At 38.2% G+C, this 20546-nt stretch overlaps 4 protein-coding genes and 1 pseudogene across 5 annotated transcripts; 3 read left to right on the top strand and 2 right to left on the bottom strand.

The window, feature by feature from the left end:
* Positions 1-3899: 3899 nt before the first annotated feature.
* LOC103321385 (putative alkaline/neutral invertase B) lies at positions 3900-6075 on the bottom strand. Its single transcript, XM_008223182.2, has 4 exons — positions 5703-6075; positions 5192-5623; positions 4542-5100; positions 3900-4431 (listed from the first exon to the last, which is right to left on the bottom strand). Exons 1-4 carry the CDS (start codon positions 6072-6074, stop codon positions 4136-4138), a joined length of 1659 nt encoding a protein of 552 aa, XP_008221404.2. The 5' UTR covers position 6075; the 3' UTR covers positions 3900-4135.
* A 2084-nt stretch (positions 6076-8159) lies between these two features.
* On the top strand, positions 8160-10459 carry LOC103321246 (cytomatrix protein-like protein). The gene is made up of 5 exons (XM_008223036.2): positions 8160-8545; positions 8663-8774; positions 9151-9221; positions 9299-9892; positions 10056-10459. Exons 1-5 carry the CDS (start codon positions 8342-8344, stop codon positions 10173-10175), a joined length of 1101 nt encoding a protein of 366 aa, XP_008221258.2. The 5' UTR covers positions 8160-8341; the 3' UTR covers positions 10176-10459.
* Positions 10460-10794: 335 nt separating this feature from the next.
* LOC107880133 (putative U3 small nucleolar RNA-associated protein 7) lies at positions 10795-15282 on the top strand (annotated as a pseudogene). The gene is made up of 9 exons (XR_016123749.1): positions 10795-11079; positions 11366-11439; positions 11784-11852; positions 11927-12016; positions 12202-12333; positions 12837-12915; positions 13269-13392; positions 13621-13665; positions 13934-15282. The product of XR_016123749.1 is annotated as a putative U3 small nucleolar RNA-associated protein 7 (transcript).
* A 253-nt stretch (positions 15283-15535) lies between these two features.
* Positions 15536-16301, bottom strand: LOC148919706 (uncharacterized). The gene has a single exon (XM_089044858.1). It carries the CDS (start codon positions 16101-16103, stop codon positions 15693-15695), a length of 411 nt encoding a protein of 136 aa, XP_088900984.1. The 5' UTR covers positions 16104-16301; the 3' UTR covers positions 15536-15692.
* Positions 16302-17013: 712 nt separating this feature from the next.
* Positions 17014-19725, top strand: LOC103321245 (nucleolin). The gene is made up of 4 exons (XM_008223035.3): positions 17014-17512; positions 17643-17843; positions 17955-18025; positions 19167-19725. Exons 1-4 carry the CDS (start codon positions 17219-17221, stop codon positions 19474-19476), a joined length of 876 nt encoding a protein of 291 aa, XP_008221257.2. The 5' UTR covers positions 17014-17218; the 3' UTR covers positions 19477-19725.
* The last annotated feature ends 821 nt before the right edge of the window (positions 19726-20546 follow it).

Raw genomic sequence — 20546 nt, forward strand, 5'->3', positions numbered from 1 at the left:
AAAAATAAGTATAGCCGCCCGCTATACGTTTTAAATACATTGTGTTTAAAAGGGGCTATTCCCTTTAATACCGAAAAAAAAGGACCCTCCTAGTTGCATTAGTGTGTCCCATATGAATATTAATTTGCTAGTTCTAACATATCCAAAGTATATATTAATCTTCCACTATATTATATTTTCTGTAAATTTTACGCGAGAATTATTCTGTGAGAATTATTCAATAATATGTGAGAATTATTTGTATAATACGCGAATTTTGTGTCTTACTGAAAATTTTGAAAACAATGTGTATAAAACATTACAAATACGTACGTACAAGTACAATACAACTATTGTATGTTTGCTTTTATAAAAAAAAGATATGCGTGTATAGAACACGGATATATTATTGAAAAATACAGACGTACGTACATATATATGTGTGTGTGTGTGTGTGTGTGTGTAAAAGACCATAGCCGCTTGTCTATACTATTTATTAAAGATAATTTTTTTACAAAAAAAAAACAGTAAAACCTCTTGGTTATATTATTTGTAAAAGAAATTAGACAAAAATCTTGTATTGCCGCACGGCTATACTATTTACTAAAGAATAAAATAGAGCAGTTAAAAAGAATTTTTAAAAAATGAGTATCGCCGTGTTGCTATACTATTTTTAATTAAAAAAATAAAAAAAAGAGGAAACCCCAGCTATTTTTCGCCACGTGTCAACACAGTTTTATTGTTAAAATAAATTAAAAACATGGAGTATAGCCGTGCGGCTGTACTAATTTTTTTTTTTAATAAGAAAAGACCTTCTTTCATTAATGCGCCACGTGTCAAAAATAAGTATAGCCGCCCGACTTAAAAAAAAATTCGTAGTAGCCGTCCGGCTATACCTTTTAAATACATTGTGTTTAAAAGGGGCTATTCCCTTTAATACAAAAATAAATAAAATAAAAAAGGGCCCTCCTAGTTGGATTAGTTTGTCCCTTAAACATTACAAATATGTACGTATAAGTATAATACGACTATTGTATGTTTACTTTTTAAAAACCATGAGACGCGTGTATAGAACACGAATGTATTATTGAGAAATACGTACGTACGTACATATATATATGTGTATATGTAAAAGACCATAGCCGCTAGTCTATACTATTTATTAAAGATAGTTTTTTTTTATAATAAAAAAATAGTAAAACCTCCCGGCTATACTATTTTTAAATTAAATAATTAATTATTTAACTAATTGGTTTTAATTTAAATCACAGAGCCCCTGAGGCCCATCTTTTGATTAATTAAATATATTAATTAACCATTAGCCCAACTAATTAGGCATTTAACCGAAGGTTGTGTCCACAAGCCAATCAATTAGGCCACTTGCATAGCCAATACAAACTATTCTATTTCCAATAGTAAGTCTTATAAAGACCTCCAAGGAACTCTAGTGTTCCAATGTGGGAGCTCAAACATGTTTGCAATATCTTGGAAAACCAACAAAACTATTATGTTTCCGCACACATTATTTGTCATAGAGAATTGCATACTGAGTTGGAGTGTTCTTGGTAATTACTTCACTTTTGAAACAACACTTTACATGAAGAATACTACCACCTCTCTTACTACTATACTCATACTTTCCAGGTACTAGCAGTCTTTCCATTAACTGTAATCTATGACCATACTTTTTCTAAAGAGTCTTTTTTAATTTTTGGATTAGATAATGTGTATGATCTCTAAATGTACATTTTGTGGATCTTATTAGTTAATAAAGAGGATGATCTATAGCTCTAGCTGTATAAATAGGCACTCTCTGATATGTCATTGTAATACTCTTAAGTGATGTGAGAGTGCCAATCATCTTAAAAGTCATACACAAGTTAACTTACTTTTTCTTTAATGTGTAGGAAGGATGCAAGGGCTTACTTTATATGGTGCTTCATGCGTGTGTTGTCCTAGACTTGTGTGAACAGCTTGAACATGAGATAAGTTTTGAGCAGGTTGAAGGGGACTTTGACTCATTTAGAGGTAAATGGGTTTTTGAGCATCTAGGAAGTCATCGCACACTGTTAAAGTACTCTGTGGAATTGAAAATGCGCAAGGATACTTTTCTTTCTGAAGCCATCATGGAAGAGGTTTGTGTTATTTGTGCAATCATTAGCCATCTCTTTCTATATTAGGAGGGAGGAGAATTGGTTTTGCAAGCGTTTGAGAGTTGATTGTGGAGAAGATGCAGAGATTATGAGGGAGGAGAGTGGGTATGGTTGGGTTTTGCAAGGAATACGACGCTCGCTGGCTGCAATTGGAGAAGAGGAGAAGACTCTCGCGGAGAAGACAACGCTCGCTAGGTTTAGTAAGGAAGACGACACTTGCTGGGTTTAGCAAGAAAGACGACGTTCGTTGGGTTTTGCAAGGAAGACGACGCTCTCTGGCTGTTGGGTTAATTGGGCAGTTTTTAATTTTTTTAATTTTTAAAATTGTCAAATAAAAAAGTTAACGGAGTTAACTCCCTATTATGTTAGTTGACACATGTCAGCAAATTAGAGAGGGGACACCAATTTGGGGACAACGAATCCGCTCCCATACCCATTGGGCTCAAAAGTTTTGAGTTCTCCATTTTTTTTCAAAAGCAGAAAATAATGGTTTTACCTTTTCCTTTGCCTGAAAACAATGGTTTTACTTAAACTTCTAAATTTGCTTTACAAAATTGAAAACTTACAAAGAGAGGATGCCGGCAACAAGGCCATGAGGCCGGAGGCCAACGTTCTTCATTGACGTTAATGATTAATGTTATGTTCTGAACCTTTTGGTCCAACCGTTGTTCTCACAAAACCAATGTGATAAACCAGTCTTTTTCTACTTACGGCTAACACTAGACATAATCTCAGGAGGCCTACATTCACAACAAACGAGGCAACAGTCAGATTGAGAGCATACATGACACACGTACAGATTCGGCGCAGGAAAATATATCTCTACACATACATCACGTACATCAAAATATATCAATATCGTTCACAAGTTTATATTAACGAACATTTTCTAGAAAAAAAACCTCCCCATTGTGTATAGTGTCCCAAGACCAAACTGCACATCAGGGATCTGCTATGGTGATCTTGACACGTGCTATGCGCCATTCACTGGCGCCTTCATGAATCAACCACAGAACCTCCTCTCTCCTTTGTACATTGCAAGGTCTTCCAAAGACAGGTAACGAAAATGTGACTCATCCGGTATCTAGAAGTTGTGATATGGGTATCGACTGCCATGGCCAAGCTCAAACCATTCAACACAGACTCGACGCTCTGATATCTAGCTCCTGTAAAGTGCTTCCAGGACACATATGGCCTGCAATTATGTATTTAAAGGTATCTAAGTCTACAATGTTATAATTTGACACTTCTGATTATTTTTTATTTCCCAAATGCAAATCTAAAGGTTGAGCCAGCCACACAATACAAACAGTATGCCTTCTCAGGGATAGGGGCACAAGCTTATACATGAATTGAAACAAACATAGAACTCTGAGCTTTCAAATCTTTGGACAAACATGTTACCGGGTGGTTTCTACACTCTGGCTTTCGGAGGAAGGTTGAAGTTTAAATTCCGAATGAGAAACTAAAAATTGTATATGTGCAGCTTTGCAGAATGTGCAAGTGTAAGGGAAATCAAGAACTCAAACATTTGCAGTTCTTCCAAACACAGAAGAAGAAGAAGCAGAAAACACGATGAAAGGAACAGAGGAGAGCACATTGTATCATCCAAAGTGCACTTTTGTTTCTGAACTCGAGACGTTTCCTTTATACACAGCCAGATAAGCCAATCTAAATGAGATTGCAAACTATTGTGGCCATTTGCTAACAACCTTAACAGAATATACACTGGTATTGCTTTTCCGAATGCAAACAGGTTTCTTACAAATCCAAACAATAAACTGAAAGACACGCCAAAGAGACTATTGCTTTTCCGAAAAGTTTAATTGGTAAAATTTAGAAGAGAATATGCAAAAACAGAGGAGTACAAAGCTCTGTAAATGCTTAATTAAAGTTCCACTGTCTCTCCAAAAATAGTACGCCAAAGTGTTTGCTTAAAATATTGTAACAAACAACAGATGCATTATGCATAGCAAGAAAATGAGAAGGCCATCTGCATTGAATTAAGAGGACCATGAAGCAGATCTTTTAACAAGGGGTTTCATTTGCTTGTCTTCCTCCAGAGAAATCATGCCCAAATGAGAAGGGTCTTCCAGCATCATCTTAGCCACCAAGTACCCAGCAATGGACCATGTCTGAAACTTACGTGCCTGCTTTCCCATGTACCTTCCCAGCTTCCCGTCATAATACTCCGGCCAGCTGTCTTTCGACAACCGACTTTCCGCAAGCTCAATCGCACGTCGAGCAATTTGGGGTCGCCCCGTCTTTATGCACGCCGCCGTCAACAGCCACAGAAGCACTGCCACCCCCGCCCATCACAAAAACCAATTCATTTTATCATTCATATTAACTAATTAATTAGTAATTAAACAAGAAATTTTTTTTTTTCAGAGTTAAACATGAGGTCACCTGGCCAAGAGCCCCCGTTGTGGTAGCTCCACCTGGTATTCTTTGGGTCGCACCCAGTGACGATTCTCCATTCGTGATTTTCTATGGCTGGGTAGCAAATTTTCAATGGCATTTCTCCAACCAGCTCTTCCCAGCGTGACTCGATAAGATCCATGATCGCTGACGCTTGCTCTGGGGTCGCCAAAGACGATAAAATTGCCACACAATTGCCCAAGCAGAACCAGCGAAAGTCCATTCTTGCTGGGCTAACGTTCCCAATGAAGTAGCCACCACGGCTCGGCATGAAATCGAAAACCCAATCTGGAAGCGAATCGGGCATCACGTTGAACTTGTTCACTGCAGTGTGAGAGTACTCCTCTGTTTTGTAGCGGTAGATATCGTTGAGCTGCTTCAGGTCCAGCCAAAAATAGCTCCGCATGTGATAACTTAGAGCGTGGAGGCGATCAGTTATGCGCTCCACGAACTCCTTCCCAACGTTGTCTTGCTTAAGCAGAACCAGAGCACATCTTAAAGCCATGAAGAACAGTGCTTGTATTTCAATTGGGTACCCATATACACCCTGTAAATTGTAGTTGTGTGGTAATTAGTTAAAGGATGAGATGAGTCATTAATGTACGAAAGGTGTTTGGATAATGCGCAAGTGAACCAACCATTCTCCGGTCAATCATGCAGCATCCATCGGCGCAGAGCAGAGTTGGGAAAGTATCAAAGCCCTCTGAGAGACAGAGGCTGAGGATAAGGCGAATGCCATTTTGGCATTCGGGCATTTCAGAGAGTGAAGTGTCCCCTGTAGACTTTGTGTAAGCACGAAGCAAGATGATCCACCAAAACCCAGAATCAACTGGAGCTACTCTTCCTATTGCACTCTCACCAAAATCCGCAGTTATGGTTTCGAAATTTCTCACAGGGTCATGGAGCACTTTGAAACTTGCTGGCATCACCCCTTCTCCAAGCTTGAACTGATCCACTATTTTCTCCCATGATTGGAGGCGAAGTGTTTTCAACAGAAAGTTTTTCACTATTTCATCCTCCCGATTCATCAAAAAGGCCAATGCACTTGGCACAAAATCCCTAACAAAGACCTGTCATGCCACTTAGACTAACTAGCCAATTTAAATGTCTATATTGAAAGAAAGAGATATGTGGGATTTAATTAATTACCTGATCATAGTTAAGTTCTTCGACAGAATGATCGACGGCGGCAAGTGTTCCAACAGGCTGGCCGCGGAAGTGAACGACAGAGCGCCTCAAGGTTTCCCATGCATCGGCAACCATGGGATGCGATTCATAGTAGCTGCTTGGTCTAGGGCTCCCCAGAAAACAGGACCTTCTACAAGGAGATCCTATGTTGGACAATTCGCTGATTGACCTTTCATCCAAGGATCTCTTCCTTTCCACGTTCACTGGCCTTGGCCTGTCACGAAACCTCGTCACATCAGAGTCTTCACCGATTTCAAATAGGGTGCCCACCGTAGTCTCAAGACTTCTTACATTCCCATTTTGACCAGTATGATCCCCATGAATCGGAGACATCTCTTCAGATTCTCAATCCTGAAACACCAATTTGAGTTACAAGTTATATAGGTTCAAGCTTCTGCATAAATTGATCAACAGAAAATTATAATAAACTTTCATCAACCATCAAATTAACCAGTACGTTCATCACATATGACGTCCATAAATGTTTTTAAAAAAGGGTCAAGTTGACAACAAATTTATATTATACATCGCAGACCATTTGCTTGCAATACAAAAAAAAGTATAGTTTTACAGCATAAAGTCAGGGAAAATATAACCCATATGTGTATTTTTTTTCTTCTTTCTTTCTTAAAGTCGTTGAGTATAACGTATGCTTACCAAAAGAACGTAGCCGAAAGAGGCTTGCAGAGACCTCAAATCTTAGCAAAGATATGGAGGTGGTGACATGAAAGATAAGAAACAGGCGGTGGGAAGAAGATGGGGTGCTCCTGCTGAGTGCAATATGGCATTTTATATAGTGGTGTGAATTGGAATTGGGGGAAGAATAATAAGTTGGCAGCAGCGAAGTAAATATGGACGGAAGTTGGTGATCTCGGGAAATCCGTTGGCGGCTTGGGATGTTCTCCTCATTTTTTGTCTTTTGTTTTTATGTACTCCCAATGGATTTTATGCATTCTAATGAGTTAGAGTCATTGTTTTTCCTTTTTATCAACTCCAAAAGGTTTTTTTCTTCTTTTTTTTTTTTTTTTTTTTTTTTTTGATGGGGCTCTTTTGATTGACGTACGTAATAATACCAAAAGGAAGGTTAAGGCTTAAGCAAACATTTTCCAGGAACACATTACAAAGTTGAAGATATGATGTCACGAGTGTGTTCTTTTGCTTTAAATTAAAACGAATCATGATATCTTGTTAATTTTGGAGAGTTAACCTTGCTTATCATTGTAGCCAAAGAAAAAAGAACACTTGCTTATCATTGATCTACCATTTGGGATAATTTATAGTCATTTTTGAGAGATCATAAATTTTAAAGAACCTTTACGATATTATGAATTCCTATTTGCAAGTAAAAATGGTTCTATTCCAAAATTAATTGGAAATGCAAGCGTCTTGAATAACATTATAAAAGCTCTTCTTGTTTATGTATGATTAGAAATTATGGTTTTTAATGTCGCTATGGACAAGAATCAACTAGTCTTTCAATAACGATAGATATTGACGGTCACAATTTTGCCCTATTGCTCGTCTTGGCCCGCACGCATCACCTTTTATAATATTAACTAATGGAACCTCATCAATTTTCAACGAGAAAATGGCATGGTTGCCTGAAAATATGTAGTTATATGGACTTTCTTTTCTAATTCAAACATTTAGCAACTTGCTTTGCTGTGCTGTGCTGTGTGAGATAAGGACTATATTGTAAGAATAATCAAAAGCCAGCCGTTTTATTTTATATAATAATTGCAAAAGTATTGATATCAACCGGAGGGTTGAACAAGTTTGAGAACATGTCAAAGTGATTCATCCTGGAAAATAAAGAAGAACAAATTATATACAAACAAAATAATAAACGAATTAACACAAAAAACAAAAACAAAAGGCAAGAAAGAGATGGGCACGTACGTATAAGAGCACTTCCAATGGCAAGGGGAAGCCCGAGCAGGAGAGGGCCTGGGCCCATGTGACGGCTCCAACGAGGGCAAGCCTGGGCAAGGTGCGGGGCCCACCAACTCGTCAAGCTCACAGACAAATCTAGCTCGTGCTGCTGCCTGGGCAAGTCATGTAATGCTGACATCATAATGACATCAACAAACAATTAAAATAATAATAATAATTGAAAAAAAAAACCCAAAAAAATCAGAATTATATATATATATATATCTAGCCATATTCTTTACTTCCCACACCAAAACCCTAAACCCTATCAAAATTAATAGTTTATTTATAAAAAAATAAAATTAATTTAAAGTGAATGGTAATTGCCCATTGCCATGGTAATGAGTGAAAGTGCTCCAAGAGAGACCTCTGTTGACTGTGAGGAATTTTAGGCACACGGTGGGCCCATTAGGATCTGACCGTTAAAGGCCCAGGTCTTTTAAAAGGAACCCAACCCAGTCGAGGCTAACCCATTTGCATTTCCAATTCATATACCGCTTCGCTTTCAAAATACGATACGAGAAGTGATATTCGACCGTTGATACTTGAAAGCCCTCTTCGTAACTCTACTAGCCTACTACTCTCTTCAACGGTCTTCTTCTCTAAAACTTTGCTCCGAAAGAAAGATTCAATCTTGTTCTTCTTCTTCTGTGATTTCTTTTTAACAAATGGCTGTTAAGGAGCGCTCGAGAGCCTCCTCTCAACGTCAAAACTGGCAGAACACATTCAGCGGTTTGGTGCAGATGATACGGGATCAACAATCACAGCTCGAGACACTGGCCAAAGACCGACAACTCCTTGAAGATCGCGTCCGAATGCAAAACGAGCGATGGACCTATGATATTCGTCTCTTGGAAGATCAAATCTCCCAGGTAACTTCCCCAATTTTTTTTCTTCAAATTATCCATGAATTCAAATTAGGGTTTTGGAAAAAGTTGTTTTGAGCTTTGCTCCAATTTGTTGTGATTTTCTTGTAATTTTTGGTGTAGATGAAGGGGGATTTGGAATTTCAAGAGTTGGCGGGCTCCCTTCAGGCGGCCAAGTTTGAGTTGGTCCTGGGATTGAAGCAACGAGAGGGTTATCTCACCAAACTCAAATTAGGTGAGTACTTTATTTTATTTATATCTAAAAAGGGTCTCACTTTATCAGCATTTTGTTGTTGTTGTTGTTGTTGTGATTTTATATGATTTCCTTACAATTCCGTTTTGAAAGAACAAGAATTCCATTTTGTATGATTTCCTAATAATTTCAGTTAATCTTCCTTCACCCTGTGAATCTTAGTTTCAATCCTGTTAAAGTACCCCAGATATGTTGGGTTTCAGTGGTATTTGCGTGGAAATAACACATTCTAGTAAATTAGCAATGCTGTCTCATATTTTGAGCCATGGATGTTAGATTGTAACTAGGTCTGGTGTATGTGGATATGAATTCCTCCGTTTTATGTAAATCTTATTATTAACCTTTTATTAATCTACAGAATATACGGACAGTGAGTTAGAAGGTTTCAAAGGATGGTTTGACTTATACAATAAATTCTCTGATTTAAAGGTATATACACAGCTTCCTGTTGTAATTTTGTGTGATTTTCTGTTTGGATGTTGTTCTGAGCTCCCAATTGTTTATAGGGAGGAGGCGAAGATGGGGATAAAAGAATTAGCAATACAAAGTCTCCCAAAAAAAGCAAGCAAGAGAAACAGCGTTCTAAACAATTGGAAGATGACCTCCGGAGGTTAAAGCAGCAGTATGATAAGCTCGCTTCAGAAAAGAGCTCGGAGGTATCCGCACTATTGGCAGAGAAGAAGTTTGTGTGGAATCAGTATAAGATTATGGAAGAAAATTACACCACTAAACTAAGGAGCAAGCATTCTGAAGTTGAGCAGGCGGAGGCAAATATACAAAATTTTCTTGCTCATATGGAGCACTTACAATCCTCAAATAAGGAAAAGGATGGCAAGATTGCAATATTAATAAGTAAAATTGCTAAGATGGAGTCTGATTCAAATAAGTTGAAGGAAGAAGTTTCCAAACTTTCAACGGAGTTGGATTTGTTAAGAAAGTCCACAAGTGCTTCCTCTACTCCTCTCTTGAACCATTGCACAGCAGGAACTAGAACTTATAGCTTGAGAGGCAACAATAGTGCTAAGGATAGAACCAATGTAACTGTGAAGAAAGATTCATCTGCTGCACAACTTCCTGATCCCATAAAGGACACCAGAAAGGTACTTTTAATTTTAACCGGATGGATTTGCTGACATGTTCATGCTCTGATTTTGCTAAGATGCACACACAGGATAATTAGAAAATCAAAAGATACTTGTTTATCTTTGTGTGCTTGTGAGTCTATAAGCTGATTGGATCATATTTTTGTTTCTGGTTGAGCAGGGGAGCAGCATCTCAAAGAGAAAAATAGACGATGTTATAACGATTTCGGAGACTCCAAAGTTGTTCTCATCCAGATTTAAAGTACCGAAATTGAAGAATGCATCACCGGGCATAAGATGAACCCTCCCACACCATTTTCCAGAGGGTAGATTATTGTCCCACTGGTAGTTTCTTGTGGAGAGTTGAGTTTTATGTAAATTATGTGCCTATTCTTTTAGTGCTATCATTCTAGCAAGTAGGTTTTGGATCTGTCATCTCTGGACAGTTATCCTGTAACATGATTGTAGGTGCATTTATGTGTTATCTAGCACATTTTTTCTGTAAATCTAAACGACAGTGTTTGACTTTGATTGTAAATCTTACGTTTCGGATATTTAATTGTTTCCTCTCTTTTTTTGGTTCAACAACTACCTATAGATCAAAAAAACAACTATCTACAGTTCATGAAATGTAAACTCATCAGCATATCTTTCAATAAAAAAGAGATTATTAGATGAAAAAAATCATTTAGAGCCTTTGAAAAAAGTGATTTTGAAGAATAAATTTGCCTTGTCGGCAAAAAAATAAAATAAAATAGAATGAATAATTTGTCTTTGAATTATTTTATTTTATTTTAATCACGGGTCCAAACACCACAATGTACACTGTCCGTTATTCACATGAAACACAAGCAGCCTTTTGCACTGAATGGAAACACAAGCAGCTTTACAATTATTCACGTGAATAATAACAGCTCTTGCCTTGTCCTTGTCCTTGCCTTTTGCCATGGCAAATGAGTGAAAGTGCTTTAACATACGCGGGCGAGTATGGGCCGGGCTCATGGGCTCCACCTTTATTCTATTTTCGTTCATTCATTAAATATTTTTTTTTCTTCTGTAAAACCTCTCCTCTCCCCATAAAACCCGTCCGTCGAGGGATATAACAAAGCTTCTGTATTTTTCTGATTATCTACCCGGAGCCAGACGCATCAAAAGGCTCTCTTTCTCCGACTAACAACGATACCAACTAAATTATAGCTATAGAGGTATTTCGATAATATATATTACTCACTTTTATATTTTCTTTTGTTTTTGTATTTTTGGGTATATATGTTTTGCAAGCGCATTCTGTGTTTGTGTATGTTTGTCGTGTTTTCTGTTCTTTTGGTGCTCTAAAAATTTGCAAAGCTTGATTATCTCAAACTCAGTTCAGTGATTAAAATTAAGTAGAACTATGTATTTGGTTGGCTTGTTTATATCAGTGCCCAAGAATATAGATATTTTAGTTGGGCTGCGTTGCTCATCAAGTTTCTGGGCATTTTGCATTTGAAGGATACGAAACTGGATTAACCAAGATGGGTGTGAAACAAGATGGTGATGGCACTATTCTACCTCCAACCGAACTGGTACGCATTACTTTCTGTTGTATTGGCTTGTAGTCACTTGCTGTTCAATCTCATCTCATAGACATGTCTTCATGTCATTTGATGTTATATTGTTAATATTTTTGCATTTTGTTTTGATTATTCTACTTCTTTAACTGAACTCTGATAAGGCCTCCTGCTCTATGGCCACATTTAGCCTTTTAGCTGCGGTACTTTTGAAATTTGTGAAATTCTCATATGTTTTGCAACTTTTTTTTCTAGTTAAAAAATTGCATTATGCCTCATCATTTTGGCAATCTGGGCTGTACTCTTGTCACCTTGTGTTACAAAATTACAGAATAAATGTTAAATATCTTAATTTTCAGGAGAAGATACCTGATGGGCTTGATGTGAGTGTGAAGAAGTTTCTTACAGGAAGCGAAACTAATTTGGAGGTAGACATCAGGAATTTGAGTTTTCATGGAACTTGTTTACTTTACACTGCATCATGCTTTCCCAATGTTTGCAGGGCTCACAAGATAAAAAGTTGTATGGTCAACTTGCTATTAGAGAAGAATTATATGGAAAATCCGCACAAGCTGCTGCTAAGGCTGAGAAGGTGAATTTTTGTTTAGTGTGATATTCAGTATGGGTGGCAGTGGCATGATAACATGACTCAACCCAGACATAAGTTAGCGGGGTTTGATTTACCATTGCTTGACACAAACACAAATATTGTCCTGTTATTTTAGTACATGTGATAAAATATATGTGATTTTTTTCATTTGTAATCCAAATTATCAGTGGCTTCTGCCAAGTAAGGGAGGTTATTTGGAGGCTGAAGGCACGGAGAAGACGTGGAGGATCTAACAAGAATCAATTGCTCTGAAGTAGATATCTCAAGCTCAAGGAATCAATACGATATCGTCCTACCACGTTGATACCTAACTTTTTTTTTATAATTGATTTCTAATGATTGTTTAGTCACTCAGAATCTTGCAGTGAAGCTTTGCTATTTCCCTTATTGTACTTAAAAGCCTGTATGTCTTATATAGCTGGATTTGTGGTTTCTCATATCACTTATGCAAATCTGATTCAGCTGGCCTAAGAAAAACTAATTTTGTGTGAAATGAAAAGGAAAACTGGAATTCTCCTCTCCAATGACAGGATTTTCAGTAAGACCATTGATACCTGGTGGAAAGACTGACTTATTGGGTGGTGGATTTGTTCAGATAAAGATTCAAGGGGGTTGAACTGCTATTGCTATTTCTTATAAGCAAAATCCTTGCGTTATTTAGTTTGTAAAAACCCGAAGATATTGACACTTGAGCTCAAATTGTTCAGTATATTGTCTAGATTAACTTTGCCTAGATTGTTCATTTCTGGCCTGCCTGACCTTACTCTAATGTTTATCCCTGAATCTGAACTTTTATCTGCAGATCTCGGTCCATGCACGTTGGATTTCACATCAAGTGGTCGCCATATGGCAGTCTGCGGACTCAAGGGCCTATGGCTATTGTTTGAATGTGAAATAGAATAGTCAAACAATAGAAATGATACTAAGTAGTGATACAGTTTTGGTCTGATGCTGTGACCTTATTTCACGCAAAACTGTTCGTCTCTATATTGATTTAGACATGCTTCCTGCAGCCATATTCACACGTCCTAGTCTTCATATACTAGTCGTGAATTCAGTGCCCTTGATAAGATGCCAAACTCTGTATAGAAATTTCATGGGAGAGAGAATTGAAAGCAATACTATAAAATTAATTTTGGGTTGTAAACCTAACAGATTAGGTGGTATCAGTACAATTTCCTCTTTTGTAAATGATGTGCTGGAATGCTGGGTCCTTGTTTTATTTGAACATCAGGGTTTGACTGGAACATTGGGCTGATTAGCTAACTGATGATGTTCAGGTTAGGGAAACAGTATGTGATGTGGTGTTCCTACACAATGAGTCGTTCTTTGCTGCAGCCCAGAAAAAGTATAAAACTGTATTAAGTTCTGTTGTGCAAATATTTTGACATTTACAGGGTTGATTATGCATTTCTTTTAGTAGTTGGAAATGTTATGTTGATTTGCTCCCCATTTTACATATTTTGTTTGGAAACATGGATGATACCTCCAGATTTTACTAAAACCTGCTCAGTCTACTTTGAATTGACATGTAGTACTGTTTTATCTTATTTAGTATGGCTAACATTCTCATTCCTGGCAGTTAGCCATATATTTATAACCCGGATGGCACTGAACTTCATTGCTTAAAGGTTAGCGTACTGCATTAAATAGGTTGTGTCTTTTAGATTAATTACTGGCTCACAATCCTGCAAACATTCTAAAGGCTTTACCTGTCCGTAACGCACTACCAATTACTCTAATAAATTATTTCTTTAGTTTCTTTCTAAAGCTCTCCAGATAGATTGGTGATGGTCTGACACAACAGCTGTATTTTAGATTAATGCATTCTTTCATTTGTCAGTTATCTTGAGATGCTTCAATATGGAACTGAAGTTATACACATTTCTTATCATGTAGGAACATGGTGCAGTTTTAAGGCTTCAATTTCTGAAAACCACTTCCTCTTTGGCTTCAATAAACAATTTTGGGCAGCTTCATTATCAAGATGTAACAATGGGTGAGATGGTAGGTAGTTACAGAACTGGCTTAGGCCGTGCTGATGTGATGCAGGTGGACCCCTACGATGGGGTTGTTGCTTTGGGTCATTCACTTGGTATAGTTTCCATGTGGAAGCCTACAAGCTCTGCTCCTCTTCTGTAAAGGCCGTGTCACAGGAGCCCCATCTCGGCAATGGCATTCCACCCGAATGGCCATCTCATGGGCACAGCTGTAAAAGAATAAAATTAAGCTTTGGGACTTGAGGAAACTTGAGGATGAGGCACTCCAGACTTTACCGGGGCGGGCAAAGACTTTGGAATTCAGTCAGAAGGGTCTTCTAGCTTGTCTGGGCTGTGGATCATCTGTACAAATCCTGAGAGATTTGCACGGGACTCAGAACTACAAGACGAACCATCGAATGGTTAAAGGTTACCAAATAGAAAAAAAGTTGCTTCGGCCGTATGAAGATGTTCTAGGCATAGGGCACTCCATGGGTTGGTCCGGTATTCTGATTCCTGGTTGTGGGGAACCAAACTTTGATTCCTGGGTGGCAAATCCATTTGAAACATCTAAACAGTGAAGAGAGAGGGAAGTACACTCTCTGCTTGATAAGCTGCCACCTGAGACAATTATGTTGGATCCCACAAAGATTGGCACAGTGAAGCCTCAGAGGAAGAAAGAGAAACCGACAAATCAAGAGAGAGAGGTTGAGATTGAAGCTGCTGTTGAAGCTGTCAAGGGCACTGTCCTGAAGAAGAAAACCAAGGGGAGGAATAAGCGGAGTAAGAGGACGACGAAGAAGGAGATCATTGCAAATTCCAAGAGGCCTTTCTTGGAGCAACAAATGGAGGAGGAAGAACAACTGGCTAGAAAGAAGCAGAAAACAATTGAGCAAGTGGAGCTACCAACATCTTTACAGCGGTTTGCCCGCACCAAAGCGACTGCATGAAATGATTATGCTAGTTTAGTTATCTCGGTTTAATACTAATTCTATAAAGGCCCCTTTACCTCAATCAAAATGAGGGTGCTTCTACAATGAGGAGTTAAAGTGAGGAGACCGATCCGACCGTCAAAACATTTAAAATATTTAAGTCCCATGATTTCTTTACATTTGTTGATAGTGAGATTTGACCTCCTCAAATAACCTCCTCACTTTAAGCCCTCATTATAGCTTTTCTGATCAAAATGACCAATCGAAAGATTTTAATGACTTGTGTACAAAATTTTGCACCCTTTTGTTTCATTTACTCCCTATTAAACTCGCTCTAGATGAAGCTCTATCTCTTAACCGTTTGATCAAATTGATTAGCCGTTGAATCAAAGAGATAGGACCTCATCTAAGGCCCTCACTATAGAATGACTCTAGAATCTAAAACGTGATGGTCGACTCGGCTCTAACTTGAGCATCAATCGGTGTGAATATGAGTCCATCTTTAGCATGGCACCAATAAATTTTCATTTCCATGAACAAAATAGAAATATAGCACAAACTAGTTTGATTAAGAGCTGATAAATATGGAATATCACAAACTCTTTTAAGATATGATTCATTTATCATTAACTAATAACACACCAGGATCACGAACTAAATAAAATTCCAGTCAAAATAACACCACGACTATAAGTTACATGTACATGATGATGGTTGGTTATGAAGACTGAAAAACTAGTTTGATGGTCAATAAGAACGCCAGTGAGGCCACCAGTTGGATTGAAAAGAAGACCGATAACAGAGCAAGACAAGCAAGAGCACCAGAAACATAGCCACGCCCCAAGGCGACGCTGACCCTTCAGGTTGATGAACCACCCTCTCCTTGGTCTTCGGACTCAGCACCGGAAAGCTCCCGTACTTAATCAAAGAGTGAGCCAAAAAGATCAACATAACGGGCAGAAACAAGAGAAATATATGAAAGCCGACCTTAGTTTTCTCCATCTGTGACCTGTAGCTGGTGTAAGATGAAAACAATAATAACACCAAGACGATGACGACGACTGCCAACAGAGGCGAAGGAGGTGCGGATAGGGAGGCTAGGCTCTCTTCCATCCACCCCCGCTTCCTTCCCCTTCTTTCACTCAATAACCAACCCATCTCTCTCCCTCTGTGTCTCTGTGTTTTCTTCGGCGAGTGATAGATAATAATATGCGTGTGTGTATATATTATATAGAAGGGGCACTGACTGGTGAGGGTGAGGGAGACACTAAGACGATACGCAGGTATTCTGGGAAATAGAGCTCAACTTTTTCCCGGAGGATATATGGTAGGTCTAAGGTCTGATCTCATTTCATTTGATTGATTTGTGTTAGCTTTGGCATAAATTCTCGGCTCTAGATTCTATCTCCCACCGAGTAACCGACCCTTTCTTTTCATTCTTTGTCGATACATGTCAATTGCCCACCGAGTCTGGATTGATACCAAAATGTTAAACTTTTTTCATTTCATTATTTTTGTATATAAAAAAGCACGCATATACAGAGAAAGAATATATGCCGCCTTCGTTGATTGCAAATCTTCATCATCATGGAAGGTTTGGATATGGTGTATCTACTTCTGCTGTGAGTGATACATATATAGATAATATACCATACTAACTTGTACACATCATAACGGGAAATTCATCATAAATGAAATCATGGTCATTTACACAACTTATCCACTCATAGTATAATAACACGTGTACTTATTTATTAATTATTTAACCCATATTTATTTATTTAGGTGTTATACATATCGTTCTCTTCTTATAATAGAATCCTTTTTTTCCCGTTGCAATTGCGATATTCTAAATTATTTTAATGTATCGAAATAAGGTTCGAACTCAGATACAATGAGGTAGGTACTCTATCTTAGCTAATCGGCCTACCCACATTTGCTTCTTGTAATGGATGGGCTGAGATCGGGCCTACAATATAAAAGATTTTAGTATGGGCTAACTTGAGTTAGGCTTCGTTTAGCCCGTTAGACATCCAAGCCTTTATCACAAAGAGTACGCCCACTCTCATGGATTTCCGTATCCGGTCCGATGTTTCCTTTTTGCACTAGGGTTTCAAATGTTTCCCGAAACGTTCAAAACTCGAAAACTCCGTGAAAACGGAGGGCTTTTCCCTTTTCGAAGTTCGAAATTTCACACCCACCGTCCTCCCCTCACTCCGATTTTCTTTTGTGTTTTTGGGTGCCAATTTCTCATACACTGGGAAAGCTGAAACATGCCTTCCGAGGAGGATGCGAAGCCTGTGAAGGTGCAGAGGGAAGTTAAAGAGGAAGAGGAGGACGATAAGATGAGCTTGGGTACAATAATGCTCAACCACAAGAAGAAATCCACAAAAATTATGAACAATGCGAATGGGAATTCCACATCTGCGGCAAGAGAAGCCAAGGTGAAGAAAGAAGAACAGCTCGATAATGATTCTGATAAACCCACTAAGGCTAAGCCCAAACAAGAACCCAGAGTTAAGAAGGAAGAGAAGAACAACGACAGTGAGGATGCTATGCCCGATAAGGTTTCTGTCACTTTATTTATCTTTTTATAAATTTCGTTTTTTTTATAAATGCGGTGACTCTGAATTTTACTGATGAAGGCGGGTATTTGGGTTCTTGTGATTTTCTTTGTGTAATGGGATGGGGATGAAGGAATTGAAGAAGAGGACAATAAAGAAAATGGAGGAGGAGGAGGAAGAGAAGAAGAAGAAGAAGAAGAAGGGTTCAGAGGTTACACAAGAGCAGAAGAAGGAGAAGAAGGGGCCAGATGTTACAACAGAGCTGAAGAAGAGGGAGAAGAAGGAGAAGAAGGTTTATGATTTGCCTGGTCAGAAGCGAGACCCTCCCGATGAGGTACACTGTCCCGGTTTTCTCCTTTCTCTTTCTTGTTAATGTAGTTTCTTTTCTCCCTTTTTGTTGCTTCGGGATTCTTAGGTGATGCTTGTGTTGTATTTTGGAATTCAGAGAGACCCACTTAGGATTTTTTATGAGACGCTTTATGAGCAAGTTCCCAAAAGCGAAATGGCACAGTTCTGGTGAGTGTTTGCTCTCCCGTTTGTTTGATTGCAACACTGTTTTTGCTTGCTGAATTACTGTGTAGATGTTACATTCTGTTAGGTTCTTATAAAATATTAGGAGAAGTGGAAGTTGAAATGGTTTTGCATTCCTTTACCTCATACTTCCCGTACAGGAACCGTTGCCTTAAATATTAGGGAAAGTGCTGTTTGAGCTGCCTTATGCTTCGGCTTGCTTCCAGGCTATATAATTTGTTTGGAACTGTGTTTTATTATGCCAACTAATATTTTCTGATAGCTAGTTATATAGTCGCCACTATGCCGCTTGCCTGGCCTCCGCAGTGTGCATCAAAGCACTGGCTTTGAATCACCTGCGTATGTCTGTCTGATCATGCAACCGGCCTATTTGGTTGGCAACTCTTTCAGTCTATAAAGCTGCATGTATAATTATGATGAATCACCTGCGTATGTCTGTCTGATCATGCAACCGGCCTACTTGGTTGGCAACTCTTTCAGTCTATAAAGCTGCATGTATAATTATGATATGGGAGTTGAAATTCGAAGCAAATGATACATATTGTTGTCTTCTATGGGATGTTCATGAATAAAAATAATAGCGAAGTCTAAATGTACCTGCCATTCAACCTTGTACCTTGTGCCTTGTTGTTTAGTATGGACATGTTTATTTTGGTGCATGCTAGAATAGGGCACTCAGGTTTGTTATAGCTTGCTATTGACAGTTTGAAGTCTGCTTTTTGGTTAGTTGTCTCTTAGAGGCCATGCCTTGGATAGTGTTTTGGTTTTATACTTGTAAAATACACATAAATTTTTTATGTTTTCACCCCAGTTTGCTTGTTTTGTAAATGCATGTTTTCCATTAGCGGATTTTAATAAAAAGAAGTAAAGAGGGCGAACCTTGACTGCAATTGATAAGGTTTGATCTTTGCAACCTTGCAAAGGTTGCGGATTCTAAGTGGGAAGATGCTCCTCTCCACAATGTGGGTAAGAGTGTGTATCCTCCCATATCATGCAATGGTGGGAGTATCGTGCTTTTTAAGTATTGCCCATTCTACAACTCTAGCAGGCATGAACTGACCAATTATAATTAGTGCTTGATTGCTTCTGTATAATCATGCATTTCAAATTTTCAATTTGAATTCAGGCTGATGGAGTGTGGTTTGCTATCTAAAGAGGAGGCAAAGAGAGTGTTTGAGAAGAAGCAGAAGAGGAGTCAGCAGCAAAAACTCGGTTCTCCAATGAAAGCTGTAGCTTCTGTAAAGAAGAGCACAGAGTCAGTTACTGTCAAGAAACCATCAACCCCAGTGCCTTCAAATCAAAAGAAGTCAACGGTCTCTAAAGATGCATCTACGCAGTCTAAGAAGCGGAAGATTGAAGATAGAAGCTCAGAGAGTGACTCTGATGATGACTTTGCGTTGTCCACTAGGCTAAAGAAGAAAAGGCAAGCAGCTTAGTTGTATTTCTGGTTAACAAATCACAGCACTTCACCTTTCTTCTGCTATTATTTGGTGGCATTCTGATTATGTGATTTAGCTCATTCATGGTGACCAATACTGGTCAATTGATGGCAACTTTTAACTGGACTGAATGTTGGCCCAACCAACTCGCCTATGGCAATGAAGGGATCATGTCTAATCGTTCTTTTATTTGGATCTGTACCAGAGATATGATTATATTCTTAACCAAAATTGCTTCTTTGTTTATTTATTTATTTACTATATAAATATTAACTGCTGCTGACCTGAAAAAAAAAAAAAAAAAAGAGGCATGGAGGAGGAGTCAAATTTAGAAATATATGAAATTGTTCATAATTTATCTTTCCTTCTCATTTAATATCGTATAATTATCATTAATGCTCTTATATTCACTGTTTGTGTTGTTTTTGCTTGGGCCGGAAGTAACGGAATCCATGAGATGAGACAATGTCCTACAGCTATAAAAAAAAAAAAAAATCTTGAATATCCCATTATATATTGGCTTGAACATCCCATTATATATTATGCAATGTTACAACTGTCTCTCTTATTTACCTCCAAAACTAAGAAATTTCTCCTAACCAACACAACTAGCAAACAACTCGAGAGGTTGAAAAATCATACGGATCGAAGAAAATGGTGCTCGAATTCGAGCAATTTCTTTCTTGTTTTTTGAAGATGTGACAACATATCCATGGAGGATGCCATCGAGGGATATTAGCCAAACAACCACCCATTGCTTTTGTTTGGTTGGGAAGTTCATGGGCTTAAGGTTTCAGTCCATTGGGTATCAGGGCCCAAGTGGTCTAAGGTCGAGATTCGATTTGGTCCATAAAACCTAGGGTCAAGCTGGTTTCCCCAAAAAAATATTAAATTAAATACTAGAGGAAAATGTTTGTGAAGTGCATAAAATAAAATACAATCTAGGGACATAGCTTCAATTAAAAGAAGTTAACTAACAATTTTGTGTGTTTATGGGACAAAATACTAGAGGAAAAGGTGAATAAAAATTAAAATTGTCCTGGTTGGAGGACTAGGAGTTGTCTTGG

The sequence above is a fragment of the Prunus mume genome, linkage group LG2, assembly GCF_029339155.1.
Source record: "Prunus mume cultivar Tortuosa linkage group LG2, ASM2933915v1, whole genome shotgun sequence".
Lineage (NCBI taxonomy): Eukaryota > Viridiplantae > Streptophyta > Magnoliopsida > Rosales > Rosaceae > Prunus > Prunus mume.